Source organism: Cervus canadensis, chromosome 12 (assembly GCF_019320065.1).
Source record: "Cervus canadensis isolate Bull #8, Minnesota chromosome 12, ASM1932006v1, whole genome shotgun sequence".
In the NCBI taxonomy this organism is placed as follows: domain Eukaryota; kingdom Metazoa; phylum Chordata; class Mammalia; order Artiodactyla; family Cervidae; genus Cervus; species Cervus canadensis.
In genome coordinates this window covers 39,999,842-40,018,606 of record NC_057397.1, presented here as the reverse complement: position 1 = coordinate 40,018,606, position 18,765 = coordinate 39,999,842, and the positions used below count along the sequence as shown (strand labels likewise).

Genomic DNA, 18,765 nt, shown 5'->3' with positions numbered 1-18,765 from the left:
GCTGATCAAAGGAAATAAAAACATCTTAAAGATTATAACTTTAAGCTTTCCTGTCCTAAGATGAAATGCTAAAGTAATAGCATAAGAATTATATGGTAATGTGCATGAGTAATACACTTGAGAAGCATAATTTTTGCTAACAAAATTATGTGAGGTGTTAATATGAAAGATTTTTTAATCAAATATCACCTGGCTGGCGCCCCAAAGAAGCTAAACTATGTTTCTTAAAAACAAACAAAAAACACATAGGCTATTAAAATCAGAGCAAAATATAACAAAAAACTACATCTTATAAATTTCTGTCATTTCATGTAATAAAAAAAAAATACTTATTACTGCTATTCTTGTCATTCAGTCGCTAAGTGTGTCTGACTCTCTGTGATCCCAAGGACAGCATCACACCTGACTTCCCTGTCCTTCACCAAATCCTGGAGTTTGCTCAAACTCATGTCCACTGAGTCGGTGATGCCATCCAACCATCTCATTCTCTGTCATCCCCTTCTTCTCCGGCCTTCAATATTTCTCGGCACCTTATTCCTGAGAGGCCATTACTAGAGGATAGTAATCTTAAATTATCCAAAAGCACCCTCTAGTGGCAAAAACATAATTCACACATAAAAGAAAAGTTGTATAGAAATATTGTGACAATATTTAACTAAAATTTTTCTAAACGAAAATAAAAATGAATATGGCTATTATAAACTTTGTTTCAATGATTCTCCATTACTATATTCAACAGCACAATCAGTTGGACAAATCAATCTATTTTTAGTACTAAAAATACACTTAACCATCTTAAAACTAAAAATACACTTAACGTATAAAATATATATATGTGCAACGCTAATAAAGACATGAGTCCTGCTGACTTTCTGTAGCTATGTATGTATTCCATTATTTTCCATTCCCTGAGCTTCTACTCATGGTAGAAAGTATCCACCTCGAGCCTAAGGAAAATTGAGTACAAATTAAACATGTCTAATATTTTCACTACAGACAGCTACAGTTTAAAGCTTTAAATATGATATCTAATTAAGTATTCATCACAAATACTTTTTGCCACTGACCTGTGTATTACCTAATTAGAAATGCTCATAGTGTTTCCTTATTAACCTCATTTCTCTAATGTTTTCAACTGCTAAATTTTATTGCCTAAAAAGAGAATTTCTATGCCTTAAAAATCTTGTGAAGAAACAGATTTATAATGCTTTGAAGTTATAAAACACTTCAAAATAAAACAGTAGTAACTCCTCTTAAAAGCTGACAGCAAAAAAAAAAAAAGCTGACGGCACATAAAAAAACTGCCAGTGAAAACTCTTTTCTCATTTAAAAAGTCTGTATTCTGACTCTGAATATATTCTTATTATTTCAGTAGATTCCTGTCTTTCTACCTGTGTCTGGAAAAAAGACACTACATCAGTGAAAACCAACTGGCATTTTTTTGCTTCATGTCTTTATTGAATAGGTTCACAAATGAAGACATTGTTTGTAATTTAAAAAAACAGAGCGGACAAGAGGCAACAGCAGCCACACTCCTCTTACTTTCCAAGCTAATAACTTTCAGAATGTTATATAAGCAATTTTTACAGTTTTAAGTTTAAATCATCTTTTCATTCTACCACACTGGAAAATACTTGTGAAAATAAATAAAAATAAAATAAATGATGCATAGATCTAGGAAAATTTCTTAAAAACTGAACTATTGCACAACAAATCAACATGAAAATAATATATGCAAGTAATATAAAAATGCATTTAAATACACTGAATCGATATGTTTCATAATTCATTAATATATTTCACCTACTTACTGTTTATAACAATCTCTGGGTTTTGGGATTAGATGATTTCTTACCAACTCATTTCCACATAGTACATTATAACATTTACTTGCTACAGTAAAATTCAGTGAGAAACAAACATATGCCACTTTGTTTAAGATCATTTACCTATCCCTTCCTTGGGCAGACAAAAATTATGTGATTTTTTTTTTTTTTTATGTGATCTTTAAAAACATACTTGGAAGAACATAGTGCTCAATTCTAGATAAAGTAAGAGTTTAAAGTTCTTTCTTTATATGGTTTCTAATAATTAGAACAGAAGAACATAAACAATTGAAATGGAACTCTAATATGTACATTATTCTCCTAAATTTATTAGAGCTTATTCTAGTTGATGGAATAAGCTGTAGTATAGTTTTTTTGACCTATGACCATTCCTTTTGGCCAATATGACTAAATAAAGGCAACCAGAAAAAAAATTATTGACAGTCAGGAAAGGAACTATAAGGTAAGTCCTAAATTTCCATTACCACTAAGTTATCCTCTGCCCAAATGAAAAACACAAACAAAACAAAACAGAACAACTAATGAATAAAATTATAAAGTTAAGTATAAATGAATTTCAGAGAAAGCTGTAAGTCACAAATTTCTACGCTGATCCTCACAGTTGATCAGAATCATAAACAAGAAGTTAGAAATTGCCTATAAATGATTTGCTTGTACCTTTATAATAAGATCAAGGTTTGTTAGGTTTGATTCAACAGAAATAACTACTGAATTACTGAATTTGGCTGCACAAGCAACCAAAGGCATTTACTACTAAATACAATGTTACACTGAAAGTGACAATGATTAAAAGCTGTGTTTTAGTCAAAATAAAGGTGAAAGTATAATTACATTTTTGTGAATGTTTAATTACATAATAAAGCAGCTATCCATTAAGCAATGCATTTTCAGAGGCTTTTTATTGTGAAGTAAATGGTGCTTCAGCACTAAACACTGGAAGAAAAACATGAGTAGGGAAAATTAAATATTAACATTCTCTTAACCTACCCATAAATACATATAACTATACTTCGAGTGATTAAAATTCAATCCTTTTTACCTTCATGCCCTGCACTAACGATTAATTATTGAAGTTAATTGTTTATTAGGTGAGATGATCTATCTTAAAATCCATTAATTTCTTCTAAATTCAAATACATAGATATAAATGCAAGATTTTGCAAGGAACTTTGTGCATCTTCTATTAAATAATTAACTTGCAAACTGCAAAAATGAAGTAGCAAACTACTCTTCAGACATGAGATAATGGGAAAAAAGGACAAAAGTGAAATCTGAAGACAATTAGAAGTAGAAAGAATGTATGTTCAACTAATATACACTGAGCAAAAAAAAATAATCATTCAGTTATAACTAGAAAAAGAAACATATGTATTTTCAGCTTTGTGTCTCTGAAAAGGGAACTGCTTAATTACGTTTTAAAGAATTGAGTAAAAATTTCTATAGAATTAATACACTGAGTCAAGAGCAACATAGGCAATAGGGGTTTTTCCCTCTCTTTTTAAAAAATATTTATAAATTATTAAAGAGCTCTACAGGAAAACGACACAACTAATTGTAACTAAACTATTCTCTCAGTTTCAAAAGTTCAAGCATTCCATCCTACAATGATACTATCTGAAAATAGGTCAATAATAAAAAATGTTTATTCTTATGTTCTGCTCAAAGTAATGATCATCTGAAAGCTTAGAGCACTAAGCACTAATGCTGGATTGTTTGTGGAAGTATACTTAATGTACTTTAACAAAAGAAAAGGTATACCTAAGGTAAATGATTCCACTTAAAGTTATTTTCTGACTGATAAGTAGGTATGTCCTTGAATGGCACAGCTTAGGTTACCAGGTATTTATTATATACAGTATATGTACACACACATATATACACGCACATTACACGGCCAAAGAATTATGCTCCAAAAACTGTTGAAAAAAAGTATTTTGAGTAATTTTAGCACGAAATCACTAGAGGAAGTGCTCCAGATGTCCAAGCAGCAATAATCATAATATTCAGGACTAAGCTTTTTCTTTTTTTGGATTCTGTTCACAGAACCATTCTTCGAACGCCACATTCACAGCAGAACTTTGCCCATTCTACAGGGTATTTAGTCCCACATTCATGGCAGAATTTTGGTAAGTGTCCCGCTGAATTTCCTTCAACGCCTTTAGTGTTTCCACCATTAAATGAAGAGATGTAGTCTCCATCTGGCCTGGAGAGGTACAGAGAGAAAGTAGAAACACAAAGTTCATGACAGTAATTTTCAATCTGTAGCCCTTGGGAAACAGAAAATAGTATTATTAAGTATAACTAAAAGGTTCTTAATCTCATCATTAATACTCTTGAAGAACTGATGCCAAAGAACTGATGCTTTCGAACTATGGTGCTAGAGAAGCCTATTGAGAGTCCCTTGGGCAGCAAGGAGATCAAACTAGTCAACCCTAAAGGAAATCAACCCTAAATATTCATTTGAAGGACTGATGCTAAAGCTCCAATACTTTGGCCAGCTGATGAGAAGAGTTGACTCACTGGAAAAGACCCCAATGCTGGGAAAGACTGAGGGCAGAAAGAGAAAGGGGCAAAAGAGGATGAGATGTTTGGATGGCATCACCAACTCAATGGACATGAGTTTGAGCAAACTCCAGGAGAAACTGAAGGACAGGGAAGTCTGGTGAGTTGCAGTGAATGGGGTGGCAAAGAGTTGGACACAACTGAGCGACTGAATTGAACTGAACTTTTTCCCTCTTGTATTGAGTTGTTTGGTTCTTCTATAAAGATCTCTAATCTTTCTGTGATATTATACTGTCACTGTTGATGACTTCAATTCCCTGTCTTATTCCTTTATATACTTCAAACTGACTTATTTTATAAGTAATGTCTGAAGAATTTCAGTATCTTAAGTCTTGGGCATATGTGTTTGTTTTCTGTTGTCACTCATGACTGATTCCCTGTTTCCCTCTATGGCTTGAAATATGTTTTGTAGTTCAGAATTGCAAGCTCATGTGCGTTCACCTGTGAGAATCAGGAGGCCTGGCTTAACAGCATTTCAATTGGCTCTTTCTGCTTTTGCTTTTCTAAGCTCTCAGGAAGCTCTTAAACCAAGAGTATCCAAGTTATTTTTTTCAGTTAAGAATTTACTAGAATATGCAGATGTTTTACTTTCAAACCTTAAACTCATATGAAGGCCCACCTATAGTTATGAATTATCAGTGGGAATTCACATCCCTCAGAGCCATGGCTAGGACAGACCAAGTATCCTTGGAATCTCTTATTCCTGATTTTTTTTTTTTTTCCCCTAGTCCAGCTTTCACTCAAGAGATAACTCTCTGAATACTGTGAGAGAAGGGTTAACACAACCTTTCTCCTCTTCTATGGACACATTTGACCTTGGGATAACTTCTCAGCTCTGTTTAATGAAAACCCAGCAGAGGTGAAATGCCAGCTATGTTTCTAGGCAACAGGGTTTGCAAGCAGTTCACTGAAACCGGACATATCCCTCAGGATAACCAGGAAGCTATGTCTATGAAACTGTTATTATGACACACCGATTCCCTTTGGGAAAAAGGACTTCTTAAACTGACCCTATACCCACCTATGAGATCTTATTCTCTTATACCTAAGCTGTCAGTTGGATAGCTGAGGAAGACAAGCTTCAGGAATGCTGCAAAGCCTCCCATGAAAGAGAAAACACCTGACGCTGCCCTGCTATCACCTCCTATTTCTGAAAACAGTCCCAGTGACGAATGTAATATACAGTCATATAAGTGTCTCTGGCTGAGCCTAAGAATCTTTGCTGAACCACTCAAGAATCCTGGCTTAGAGCAAGAGGCATGATGGGAAGGGTGAGGACAAGTTGTTTTTAACACTATCTTGTACAAGTCCCAGAAGTCAATTCCTCTCTCCCCAAATTACCTTAAAACCCAAGTCTCCGACATCACGGCTGCCCCAGGCGGGGCCGGTTGGGCTATTGCCTGGGGGCTGAGGGCACGGGGTCCCCCAGGGTGACGGGCTGGGTGATGCGATGGTTGGAGCCTGGGATCCTCAGAAGGTCTTTCCTCCTGGGCTGTCCCTGGTCTCCCAGCCCCACCCTCCGTGTCTTCGGCCCCAGAGGGGTCTCTCTAAAGCTCAGAGCAGAGCCTGTTCTTCCCTCGCTCACAAGCTGCTGTGGCTCCCTGGTGCCCCTCCCCTCCCTCGGGAAGCCCAGCTCCCCCCAAGGCCATGGGCCCTGTGTGGTCCTGCCGGACCCGCCCGTTCCCACTTCTCCAACCGCCTCTTCAGGGCTGGTCCGCGGCCCGAGGGCAACATCCTCCGTGACCGGTTCAAGAGCTTCCAGAGGAGGAACATGATCGAGCCTCGGGAGCGAGCCAAGTTCAAGCGCAAGTACAAAGTGAAACTGGTGGAGAAGCGGGCATTCCGAGAGATCCAGTTGTAGCTGCCGAGAGACGCCGGAGCCCCCACCCCCCAATAAAGCACCTTCTGACCAACAACAAAAAAAAACCCAAGTCTCTCTGTAGTGAAGACACTGAAAACCTCAAAAGTAGCTGCAGTGTCACAGTTAATTCACCAAATTGATCTCTAACTTTCTTCGTATTTTTTTTCTTTAGAAATTTCCTTTCTTTTCTGAAAGCTAAGCTATACATTCAGAAATACATATATTTCCCTTTTATCCAGTATTTCTAGGTGTTCTATTTGGAAGGGGTTGTCCAGGAAATGTAATCTATCAGACTTCCAGAAAAATAAATCTCTGAGAATTCTCCTTCTGTTTCACTTATAAGTATTTTTGTCCAGGATGGAGGTTGAGTTTAACTCAGGTAAGTAAGGCTCAGGGCTTCCTATCAGATAACAAGGTCTGAAAAGGAAAAAAGAATATCCCAAACATTTTTTAATGTGACTTTTGCTCCTGCCTGTTAACACTCTGTCTACCTCTTTGGAAAGATAAAATTACTCATTTACTCAAGCATATGTATTTATTAAGTTTTACATTTTATAGCAGAATGTTAATCTTAAACTCAGCGCTGATTCAAAGCACATGGTTCCACACATAGAGAACACAGTACAGCCACAATTCAGGACTCTAAGAAACAGAAGCTCACTTCCTTATACAAATCAAAAATATGTATCAAAGCCTCAGGTGAAACAAACAATACTTATTAAACAATCTAGCTGAAAAGACAGCAACTTATCAATTCCTCTATGGTTCTCATCTTAAGCATAAGCATCACCCTTAAAACTTTCTAAATGGCAGACGGCCAGACCCCACTCTCCATCTGGGAGAGACCTCCACATGTTTGGTTTTGGAAATCTCCACAGATGCTTCCTCTAGTGGGCAAAACCAAGAGGGAGAGCTAGCATCTTAGATACTTAAAAATCTATCCCCAGATTAAATATGAATAATGAATGTCTGTACATATTACATACTTATAACAAGAGTAGACAATATATATACTTTCATATAACACAACCACATCACACTGGTTTCGGTGTATCACAGGATGGTCATGTTATAGGCGTGCACTATAGGCATCTTAAAAAAAAAAAACCCTATGAAATCCATTGCCCTATTTCGTATGGATTCAGTAGGATGTTAATTAATAAGTTAACCACTAAATTACACAGTGCTTCTGTATGAGAAATCACAGCAGAACTTTTAAGGTCTCAGGACTAGTTGTACTTTCTCAGAAAAAGTGATTTATTTTTCTGTTTCAGATAACAAGAATCATGTAACTACTCTTCCATTCTCCTGTACTTTGGCTACTACAACGAAGTTTATACGCCACTTTGTGGCCCAGGGCTGGCCTATCTACAGGTCTCATGATACAAACTTTGTGAACTAACCACACTCTTTTTTCCACTTTATCTTTTAATTGTCACCTTTCCTTTTCCTATTTTCTTTCATTTAAAAAACGATGTTGTATTTCACTATACATTTCTGTACCTTTCCTTAAAACTTTATGGAATAAGTTGGGATACATATGAAAAATAAAGTATTTACAACTGAAATGATTTTATTATAGGTTGAAAAACAGAGCCAATGTCAAAGCTATGCAAATATTGTGACATATTAGAAACGGACGTACATGGATAATCACAATCTCATCAGAGGAATTTAAATGTACTAAAATGCTGCTGAAAATTATAATAGCAGTAGTGTAAAAAGTCTATTATTCAATTTGAAGAGGTAAAAATAACCATGCTGCAGTTAAAATTAAGACATAAAAAACACAAATGCATCCAGTGGTACTGAGCAAACTGTATCTGAGTATTTACCACAAAAATTACATCTACAAGGTATAAGAAAATACTATTTACACTCAAAACTAGGTCTTTATTGTATAACAAAGTCAAATTAAATCACACAGGAAAAATTAGACTTTCTATTAATAACCTGATAGAAATTTTGTACATGGTCTTTGGAAAACAATGAATACTTATTTTTATTTTAGTTATTACAATATCAGAGCTAAACATACCTGGCCACGTAGCTATCACTGTATGTTTTTCTTTTGCTTGTAAGCACACCTGAGGCAGGATTTCGGGCCAAACTAGGTGGTGTGGAATTTCGAGGTTTGATGTTAGTCCTAGAAGACAGAAAGAGATGGCATAATGGAAAAAAAACTACTGAATAGTAAGCATTTCTTTCACAAATTGCTTATTAGAATGATTAGAAAAATAACTAGAAGCTATAGAGAGGTAAACTCAATAGATTAAAATCCATAATTATTTCACATCTGAAATCCTTAATACGAAGTAAAAGCCAAAGCATTTTGCATTGACTAACAATATCTTGATGGTACATAAAATCATTTAAAAATGTCTATATATTCTTGACATGAAATTTATGTTAGTCGTTCTAAAACACTTCAAAATTTTTTAAAGTTTAAATCTACAGTCCCCTCAAACTAGAGATAAGTCTTGTTGAGTGCCTAGAGTTAAATAATAATGTTAGATGTATGAGATGGGGTTAAAAATTTTGCTAACCATTTTTGAAGAATAATATTCCATTTATGAAAGCTTGTTCTTAAAAAAAGCAACTAGAATGAATTGGTTAATAATATACTCTTGCCTCTAAAGATTTTAATTTCACCAACTATACAACCTGGGCTATCTGTTATCAGTAAAGTGGCTGATCATACCTTTCTGAATTCACTTTCTGAAAATTCCGAAATCAAAGAACACTTATGTATGAGGTAAAAATGGTAAAATGTATAGGCTTTGGAATTCAGATGAATCTGGATTCAAATCTCAACTGCCACTGAACAACTCTGGGTCTGGCAATCTGAGTCCAAGTTCCCTTGTGTATAACCCGTGACCATCATCACTTATAGGAAGTCAGATATATAAAATGTAATTGATACTACATTTAGCATAGCTAAGGGTGATATGGTATTACTATTATTAGTATTGCTACTACAAGTTAACACTTACATTAACAGTGCTTACTACATTTGATGTAGATGCATTTTTTTTTCCTGGCCACACCTCACAGCATGAGGGATCTTAGTTCTCCAACCAGGGATCAGATCCATGCCCCCTGCAGTGGAAGTGCAGAGTCCTAATCACTGGACCACGAGGGAATTCCTATAGCTACATTTCTAACCGTCTTCATATAAAATTTATTTAATCCTCATAATAATCCTATGAAACAGTAAAGATTACTAATTCTATCTTGCAAAGGAGGCAACTGAGGCAAAGAGTAGTTAAGTAATTTCCCCAAGGTGACAGATAAGTCAATGCAGAACTAGGTGTAAGATGTTCTATAGTGTTAGTTTCCTCCCTCTCTTTAGAAATTTAGTCAAATCTTTTCATTTCAGAGATAAGCAATATTGTGTTACACGATCAAGCAGAATTCTATTAAAAAAAAAACACCTTTATAAGTTCTCAAACTCTGGCTGAAATTCTTCCTTCTCTACTTATATAGCAAAGCTGGAGAGAGTCTCCCCAAATTTTAAACAGTTGTCTCCAAAATACATCCAAATTTTCCAAATGCCCATTACATGCTAGATATGATACCAGGTACTACACATACTTCGCTTTCTTTAATCTCCACAAAAATCTCTGAAGATATTATTCCCATTTTAAAGTTGAAAAAAACTCATAGTCAGAGAGATTAAGTGCAAAGCTATTACATGGCCGGGCTTCCCTAATAGCTCAGTTGGTAAAGAATCTGCCTGCAAAGCAGGAGATCCAAGTTCGATTCCTGGGTCAGAAACATCCACTTAAGAAGGGATAGGCTACCCACTCCAGTATTCTTGGGGGCTTCCCGTGTGGTTCAGCTGGTAAAGAATCCTCCTGCAATGCGGGAGACCTGGGTTCGATCCCTGCGTTGGAAAGATCCTCTGGAGAAGGGAAAGGCAACCCACTTCAGTATTCTGGCCTGGAGAATTCCATGGACTACAGTCCGTGGGGTCACAAAGAGTCAGACTTGACTGAGCAACTTTCACTCATATTACATGGCCAGAGTGTTTGAATTTGAATTTATGTGGGTCTCATTCCAAATCTTATATTCAATATGTAATGATATCATTCAAATGGAGGCAACTTTGAATACTTAAACTATTTCTAAACTTTGACGAGAATCACCCTGGTGCATGGATGGGTTACCCTGAACCTCTTCAAATGGCCTTCAAACACTCACTGCAAGTCCACCCATGAGGTGTATGCTACTCTACTTTCACATGGCCCCTCTAGGGATGTTGCAGAACTATCACATGCCTTTTTAGGAATTCAGTCTCTGAAAACTCCCTGCCAAATGGTGGCAATTCCTCCAAGTAAGAGTCATAGAGGAACAGGATGAACAGGGTTTTTGGTTTTTTGGCTCAAGAATGAAAACTTGTTAGAAACACTATCGCCCCCATATAACGTACATATGATATATAGACAGTACAAACATACCAATGCATATACACATACAACTTCATATCAATAATTATTCAAATTATAAAATAATAAAAAATACATAAAATATAAGTTATCAACAACAGGTGTCATTATTCAATGCCTATTGTGTATTTTTAGTAACATCTATAAGGTAGAACTGGAATGCCAAGAACCATTTTGATCAATACTTAAAACATGTTACTCCAGGTCTCACACCATCAACACATTTTTCTTCCTGGTCAGAGTCTGAAAGTGCTACCTTATTATGTGTCCATTAATACAATCTGCCTGCTAGAGTTAAAGCCAATAATAAAAGAAGGTCTAACTTTGCAACGGCACTTCCTCCACCCCACTGCTAAACACTGTTTCTTTGAGATCTGCTTTGGAGGGTACAGACAGCAGCAACAGTACAAAGAAAAAAAGCTCAGCGCACAAATTCTTCCTTCTAGGATTTATCACTGTCTACTTAAAAACAACACATGACGGCTGCTAAAGACTGAGACTTTTCCCGTCTTTGTTTTATTATATATCTAGCTAAATGTATTATTTATGGAAAAAAGAATGCTGTGGTAGACTTTGGTTTAAAAGTTAATTAGGTGAGCTCTATTAAGTAATTTAACTTATGAGACCCTCAATTCATCATTTGAAGATGAGAGGGCAAGACTTGCTTTGGGGGCACAAACTTGTAAGCTTGGAAGACTCGTGTGGAGAGTCCCAAGACTGCCACTGCCATCCTGCTTCTCCTCTTAGTCTGCGGGGCCAGTACAAAGAAGGGAATGAGATTACTGCCCTGTGTTATGTGGAATTTGTAACTATCTAACACAAAGACTACGGATCCCTGGATTGAATGTGTTCTAAGATCTTTTTCCTGCTTTTTTATAATAATTTATCATCTACTTAACTAAGAGATACTCTGGCAATATTCTATTTATATAATATATAATGTAATATTCCCTATACTCTTTTAAAAATTTTACTCCTAAAAAAGTTTCATAAAAATAACAATTATTAAGGTAACTCATTTCAACCCTCGGAAAAATTAAAATTTAATTTAAAATTAAAATGTAAATTTTGTTTAATGAGTGCTCTAAAAATAGACAGGATAGTAAAAATGCTCATCAAAAATCAAAGTGGTATAAATCCTAGAAGATTATTCAACACTTCTTGGCTTAAAAATGATTAAATAAAAAATTTTAGGTATAGGAATGTACAAATTTATAGTATTTCATTATATAAAGCCTTTAAGGAAATATCTGAAAAACATCAACCAAACTGAGTTACAAATACTTACTTGTAAATGGGTAATAACTCATGTCTTTTGATGGCACTGTCTGATTTTGTATCACTCTCATACAACTTTTGCACATGTCTTCCAGTTCGAAGTGGAGGGCCTAACTTGTCCATCTTACTATTAAAATATATAAAGGTGTACCCATAAGGAGAATGCTACTGTTTCTTTATATTCAAAAAAAAAATTTAATACATTATTCTGATTCATCAGAAATCTACCCCCCAAGCTCTTTTCATAATTATCTGACTGCCAGGGTAAGGACTAATGTCAAAAAGAATCCTCAGATAGTTCATACAACTGCCATTATTAAATATGAAAATCTGACTACACAGGCCACCCTGCCAGTTTTGACAAACATACTAACATAATCCACACTTACACATATCAGGGCAATGGAATCAATAAAAAAACAAAACAAAACAAAACAAAACTTAAGAAGGACAACTGTTTAAAATTTCTGAAGCTAGCAGTGAACTGGAAGTTATTATTTTGGTAAATAAATACACATATGATGCTTGTTCTTATGGAGCTCACAAATAATCTAACTGTCCCTTTCCCTGAATTCACAGAACTTTCCTATTTCTGAAATTTATCCAAAGAAACATTAAGCATGATCCTATGAAAACACTGATGGCAATTCTAAAAACTACATGGAAAAATTATAAGTGACCATGCTGTCTGAAGCTAATATTTTTAACCAAAATTAGAAAGGATTGTCAGCTACTGAATAACAGAAAACTGCAGGTTTGCAAAGATTTCATTATTTTACATCAAACAAATGATATTATCATCAATCAATATCCATTCATAGTAGGGAGCAGGGAAAATTAAATTAGAAAACTAGGAGTACTACTGTCAATGACTATTGAATGACACATCACTGCGTGATAACAAAGAGTTTTTTAAGGGATTTTTGTTTACTCATTTAAATCCTGAGCACCTACTATGTATCAGGCACTGTGCTAAATTCTGGGGATACTGTGGTAAATAAGACAGACCTGAAGCTTTGTTCTTATTACAGAGTTTAGTGTCTCAAAAGAATCTGGTCATCCCTCCAGATAATAAGGATCTCCACAGAGGGACTCATTTTATCCTGCTTCTGTTCCTTCAATATCCTATACGCAGCAGGCATTCTGCTGTGAAAGTTGATATCAATCCTTTGCAGGCGGTGCTGCTTCACATTAGGTGTTTACATCACACTCATTAAAACATTTTAAAGGATTTTTTTAAATGCCTCCAATAAATATATTGCATATTTATTACATATAAAATAACAAAACTTCTAAAATTTGTGAGATTAACATTTTATGCATTTTATTTGTGAGCAATTAGTAGAAAATTAACCTATTAAGAATTTTAATTAATAAATCAGATTCTTCTTTAAATTATGTAATAACAATCAAAGCACTATCATTCCAAACAGTATTTTTCTTACAAACGGTGTCTGTGGATTTAGAAAAAGAAAAGATTTTACTTTCTTCCTCAGAAAAAAAAGTTACTGAAATTAAAACTCAGAATTAAAATTTAGAAACATTTAAAACATGGATTCCTCTCACATGATAAGAACTACTAAAATCTAACAAATGATAAAACAAAGGAGACGAGTAGAATCTAATAAAAATGTAAAGGCAATTCTCTATTGGGAATATTACATATTTTCTATATATGAAAGGATTGCTAGTATTTTCAGATTTTAAAAATGTAATTTGTTTAAAAGGCATATTTCAATGATGATTTTACTACCACATACCTGTGTTATGAAATTCAACTCAATGGTTTGTCTACCATGTATATGAATGTGTGTAAACACACACAATTCAAATGTTACTTAGCCTGGTCTTCCCTGGTGGCTCAGATGGTAGAATATCTGCCTGCAATGCAGGAGACCCAGGTCTAGGTCTACCTGTGTATATGTATGTATATCACAGTTCAAATGCTACTTAGGCTAAATGTTAGTAAATGTTGTTATTAAGCTCAAATCACTTCGTTCCACTGTAGATCTCTATTGTTATGCTATGTTATTTTCAAGGTCTAACTAAATAAAAATACATTTTAAATTCTCAATGTAATCAAGGTTATATAGTATGTAAGTTTACACATAAATGCATTTTACATAATTTTAATAAATATAATCTTTGTATAAATTAATATCTATTTAGGTGCTTTTACATATAAAATTTTGCTAACATACATATTTGAAAAACCTTGACATGATAGTCAATGCTAAGGTTTTAAATAAATTTAAAAATTATCCTGGGACCTAATTAAAATGAAAGTAAATCATTTGGACATCAAAGTAAACCATGGACAAGACAACCAAATGAATGGGAGAAAATATTTGCAACTGGTATGACCAATAAGGGGTTAATATCCAAAATATATAAACAGATCATACAACTCAACATCAAAAAAGCAAAAGACCTCACTAGACATTTTCCAAAGTTGATATTTTCCAAAGCCAAAAGGCATAGGAAAAGATGCTCATTGTAGTTAATGATCAGAGAAATACAAATTAAAACCACAATGAGCTACCAACTCACAACTGTCAGAAGGCTATCATCAAAAAGACACAAATAACAAATGTTGGTGAGGATGTGGAGAAAAGGGAACCCTCTTACACTATTGGTGAAAATATAAATTGGTGCAATCATTGTGGAAAACTATATGGAGATTTCTCAAAAAACTAAAAATAAAATTACCACATGGCCCAGTAATTCCACTCCTGGGTATACATCTGAAAAAACACTAACTCAAAAAGATACACACACCCCTACATTTACGGCAGCACTATTTACAAGTGCCATGATAACGGAAGCAACCTAAGTGTCCATCAACAGATAAATGGATAAAGAAGATGAGGTTTATACATATATATGTACATACATGCACACACACACACAAATGGAAAATGGAATGCTACACAGCCATAAAAAGACATGAAATTTTGCCATTTGCAATAACATGGATAGACATGGAGGGTAACATGCTAAGTGAAGTAAATCACTTAGAGAAAGACAAATACTATTACTAATAGTATTTGTATATAAATTACAAATATATAAAGTATATACATTACAAATACTAATACTATTACATCACATATGTGGAATCTAACAAATAAACTAGTGAATGGAACAAAAAAAGAAACTGACTCAAAGATAGTGGTTACCAGTGTGAAGAGGGAAGGAGGGAGAGGCAATTTGGGGTGGGGGACACAGAGGTTTAAACTACTATGTATAAAATAATTAGGCTATAACAATATATTGTATAACACAAGGAATATACCCAAATATCCTAAGAATTTTAAATGTATTATAACCTTTAAAAATTGTGAATACTGTACATTAACTATATATCAATAAAAAATTTAAAAAGCTAAGATTATCAGTTTACAACAAAAGATCTTTCAAATACTTAAATATTTTCCTAAACTGACTTGGATCCAGACCAGCTCTCATGTACCATTTTCACATTTATTTTAGTGAACAAGAATGCTTCTTTATCCACCTTTCCTTCTCTATTAAACCATTTCTTTTCTGTCCCTCTTCCTTCAGTAGCATTAAAAATAAGTCAAAGTAGCAACAAGATAAAGGGATATTTGGAAAGAAATTGAATTCTTTGCAAAAGTGGCGACATATTTTCAAAAGGAATTTTAAGTTTTAAACCCAACTAATTGCTCTTCGGTCAAAGTTTCTTCTTGCTGTGTTTCTTGGTCTTGCAAACCACCGATAACTGACTTAAGAAAGTGAATAAAACAAGTAAAGGAAGCAGGAATTCTCTATTATATGTTTTGCCCTGCCCTCAGGGGTCTTTGATGTTTCAAGTTATGAAAAACATCACCACTGGTGATTTTAATATTTAGTTTATACATCTATCTACATCTGGGGTTACTCTGATAATAAATTTTGGAGAAAAACAATGAAAAATCTACTACTGTATTATGTATTTTTACCTTATTTACAAAGTTTGAGAATTGTAATTTCAGTGTGATCGTAATCATTACAGAACTATCAACATCAATGTTTTCAGAGTGCCTCTATGCTATTTTTCTTTCAAAGGGTCCAATTCAGTAATGACAATGCTACATGAAAGGCCTAAGATATTAAGGCAGGAATAAAGAAGTTCATTTAACAGTCTTGCTGCTGTTAAAGAAAAGAAGGAACATATTTTAAGCCAACCAAGCACATCTACACAGCACAAATTTGGTGTAGACTAAGCAATTTGATATACAAAACAGAATTCCCACTGACATACAAAACACAGAATTCCCATATGAAGTTCCAGGATATATCCTTACATTGGTACTTAGATTTGGTCAGAGTCAACATGGAAGTATACTTTTAATCTGTTACTATTCTTTTAATTCAATCACAGAAATGTGTTTGAATGGATTAATGAAAGTTAAAAAAAAAATACCCTTTGGTTCACTGGAACACTAATATGTGGTCTAACTTCTTAGATGGTCCATATGACTTTAAAAATAGTTCCATCTTTGGAAATAAATGAAGAATCCTTAAAATCCCTACCTTCAACTTACCCATTCTAAAACCGGGAGTGGCAAGCTTTTCCTATAAAAAGCCAAAAAGTAAATTTTTCAGGCTTTGCAGGCTATACTGTCTCTGTCGCACTCGACTCTGCAACTATAGCATGGATGCAGCCATAGACAATTCACCACTGGCCATGTGCAGCCACGTTCCATAAAAACAATTGTTGGGCAGGATTTGGCCCTCAGACCATAGTTCAAAAAGATCACCTACTCTAAAACATCAAAATTCCATACTTGAGAGGATGCCAGTATTTTAAATTTTTGAAAATCTAAATGAAAGGCAAATTTCAATGATGATCTAAAATTTTACCATAAAGAGTTATGATCAAAATCACTATCTTATAGTCCAAGACAAAAATACGTAACAATTTGTCAAGCTGATACATTTACATAAATGATAGACCCAGGGTTTTTAAAAGGACTATCTCTAGCTGTATGTAACTGCCATGATATGAATAGTATATCTAGAAAGGAACAATGCTTCGGCAGGCTTTCCAAATATTCATTGCTAAATGAGCGTTTTTGGCAATGCGGCAAGTATTTGGCAACATATCCATCTATTTCTGAGTTGAGATAAACTTTAACCTAGGAAAGGTCCCTGTTTATTGTTGACACCATGAGAGTGAATTCTTAGGAAATAAGCCACTCAGTCCTGTACACTATAACAGAGCAGAAGAGATAAAACAAAAAGACGACTTCTGAAATAATTTGAGGATAAATTTTACCAAGAGGTATTTTGTATCTTTGTGGACATCTATAGCTATAATGTTTCGAGGCACTCAAAGTTTCGAAGCCTTCCATACTTCTACTTTTGATCCTAAACTCATTGATTAAGTTCTATACAGATAACGTAGTAACTCAATTCCATGGCAAAGTGAGCTTCCTTAGTCTAACAGTTGAAATAATTGTTATCCACATAGGAAGCCAAACTGTGCAATTCTAGGTTGAGGCATTTCCAGACCAATAATGAAAGTAGAGAAGTTCATAAAAATCTAAATAATGGTACACACAAACCACACACATCAAAAGATTGGCTTATAAGAAAAGCCTGTTTCCACTCATACAAACATATACTCAAAACCTAGACATTCATTCCTCACTCCTGTTAATATAAAGCATGAGAAACCAATTTCTTTTTTCATCCAAAAAAAAAAAAAAAATGCTCCTTACCTGCACTGTTTCTCTACTTTTAACACACCTACTATATCCTATCTCCAAAGTAAACTTCTAGTTCTCAGAGTAATTGAACAGAAGTAAATCTCTGCAATTTGATACTTTAACTACTGAAAATTATCAGCTGAAATACCCATTTAAGTTAATAATTAACCATTAAGAAAACATAATTCTAAAGGTACAACTGTGTAAACTATCTGACACAATTCAAGCACAGCAATATTTATTTAAAACTCTGGGTTTCCCCACTGAAAAAATAAATAAATAAATTAAAAAAAAAAAAAAGAAAGAAAAAAAAAAACCTCTGGGTTTCATCATACTTCTAATATCTCTAGGAATAAAGAAAACTATTTTTGGCACAAGAAAAAAAATTTCTATTAGGGTGTATTTTGCTTTAAAAAATTCTGTTAAAATCAGCTGACCCACAGGTTGTCTAGAATTATCAAACATATTAGAATTTTTTCAAGTAAAAAGATAAATTTTTCTGTGGTGTGATTTCAATATATGCTAAATATTATAGATCACTGATATGTATGATTGCAGGCAAACACAATAAAGATTATACACACCAGGCTTTAAATAATTTCAAACCACTAAAATGACTCATTTTACTAATCTCAAAAGATGCTCAACTTCTTGAACCAGATGTCTTAATTCTAGATGTCTTATTTCTGTCTTTACTCAATTCTGATTTATCTGTGTCAATAAAAATCATGATAATCATTTTTGTTGTTGTTCAGTCACTAAGTTATGTCTGACTCTTTGCGACCCCATGGATTGCAGCACACCAGGCTTCCCTGTCTTTCACTATATTCTGGAGTTTGCTCAAATTCAGACCCACGGAGTCGGTGATGCCGTCTAGCCATCTCATCCTCTGCCACCGCCTTCACTTTTTGCCTTCAATTTTTCAGTATGAAAAGACAAAAGAACAGTCATACAAATCTCAAGTAATTACCTTACAAGTACCAGAATCATGATTCTGTGATGTTGCAAAAAGTTAACAAATCAGGAACTGAATTTATTGACTCACTATTATTTCA

At 34.3% G+C, this 18,765-nt stretch overlaps 1 protein-coding gene across 2 annotated transcripts in view; it reads right to left on the bottom strand.

The window, feature by feature from the left end:
• Positions 1 to 1,838: 1,838 nt before the first annotated feature.
• Positions 1,839 to 18,765, bottom strand: part of ZC2HC1A (zinc finger C2HC-type containing 1A) — a 51,965-nt gene continuing 35,038 nt past the window's right edge. Inside the window, exons 8-10 of one of the 2 annotated variants that reach the window (XM_043483707.1) lie at positions 12,007 to 12,123; positions 8,309 to 8,416; positions 1,839 to 4,050 (exon numbers count right to left, since the gene is read on the bottom strand). In XM_043483707.1, the coding sequence (XP_043339642.1) occupies positions 3,885 to 4,050; positions 8,309 to 8,416; positions 12,007 to 12,123 (391 nt within the window). In that variant the 3' untranslated portion in view covers positions 1,839 to 3,884. The remainder of the gene's footprint in view (positions 4,051 to 8,308; positions 8,417 to 12,006; positions 12,124 to 18,765) is intronic. The other variant, XM_043483706.1, reaches the window with a different exon arrangement.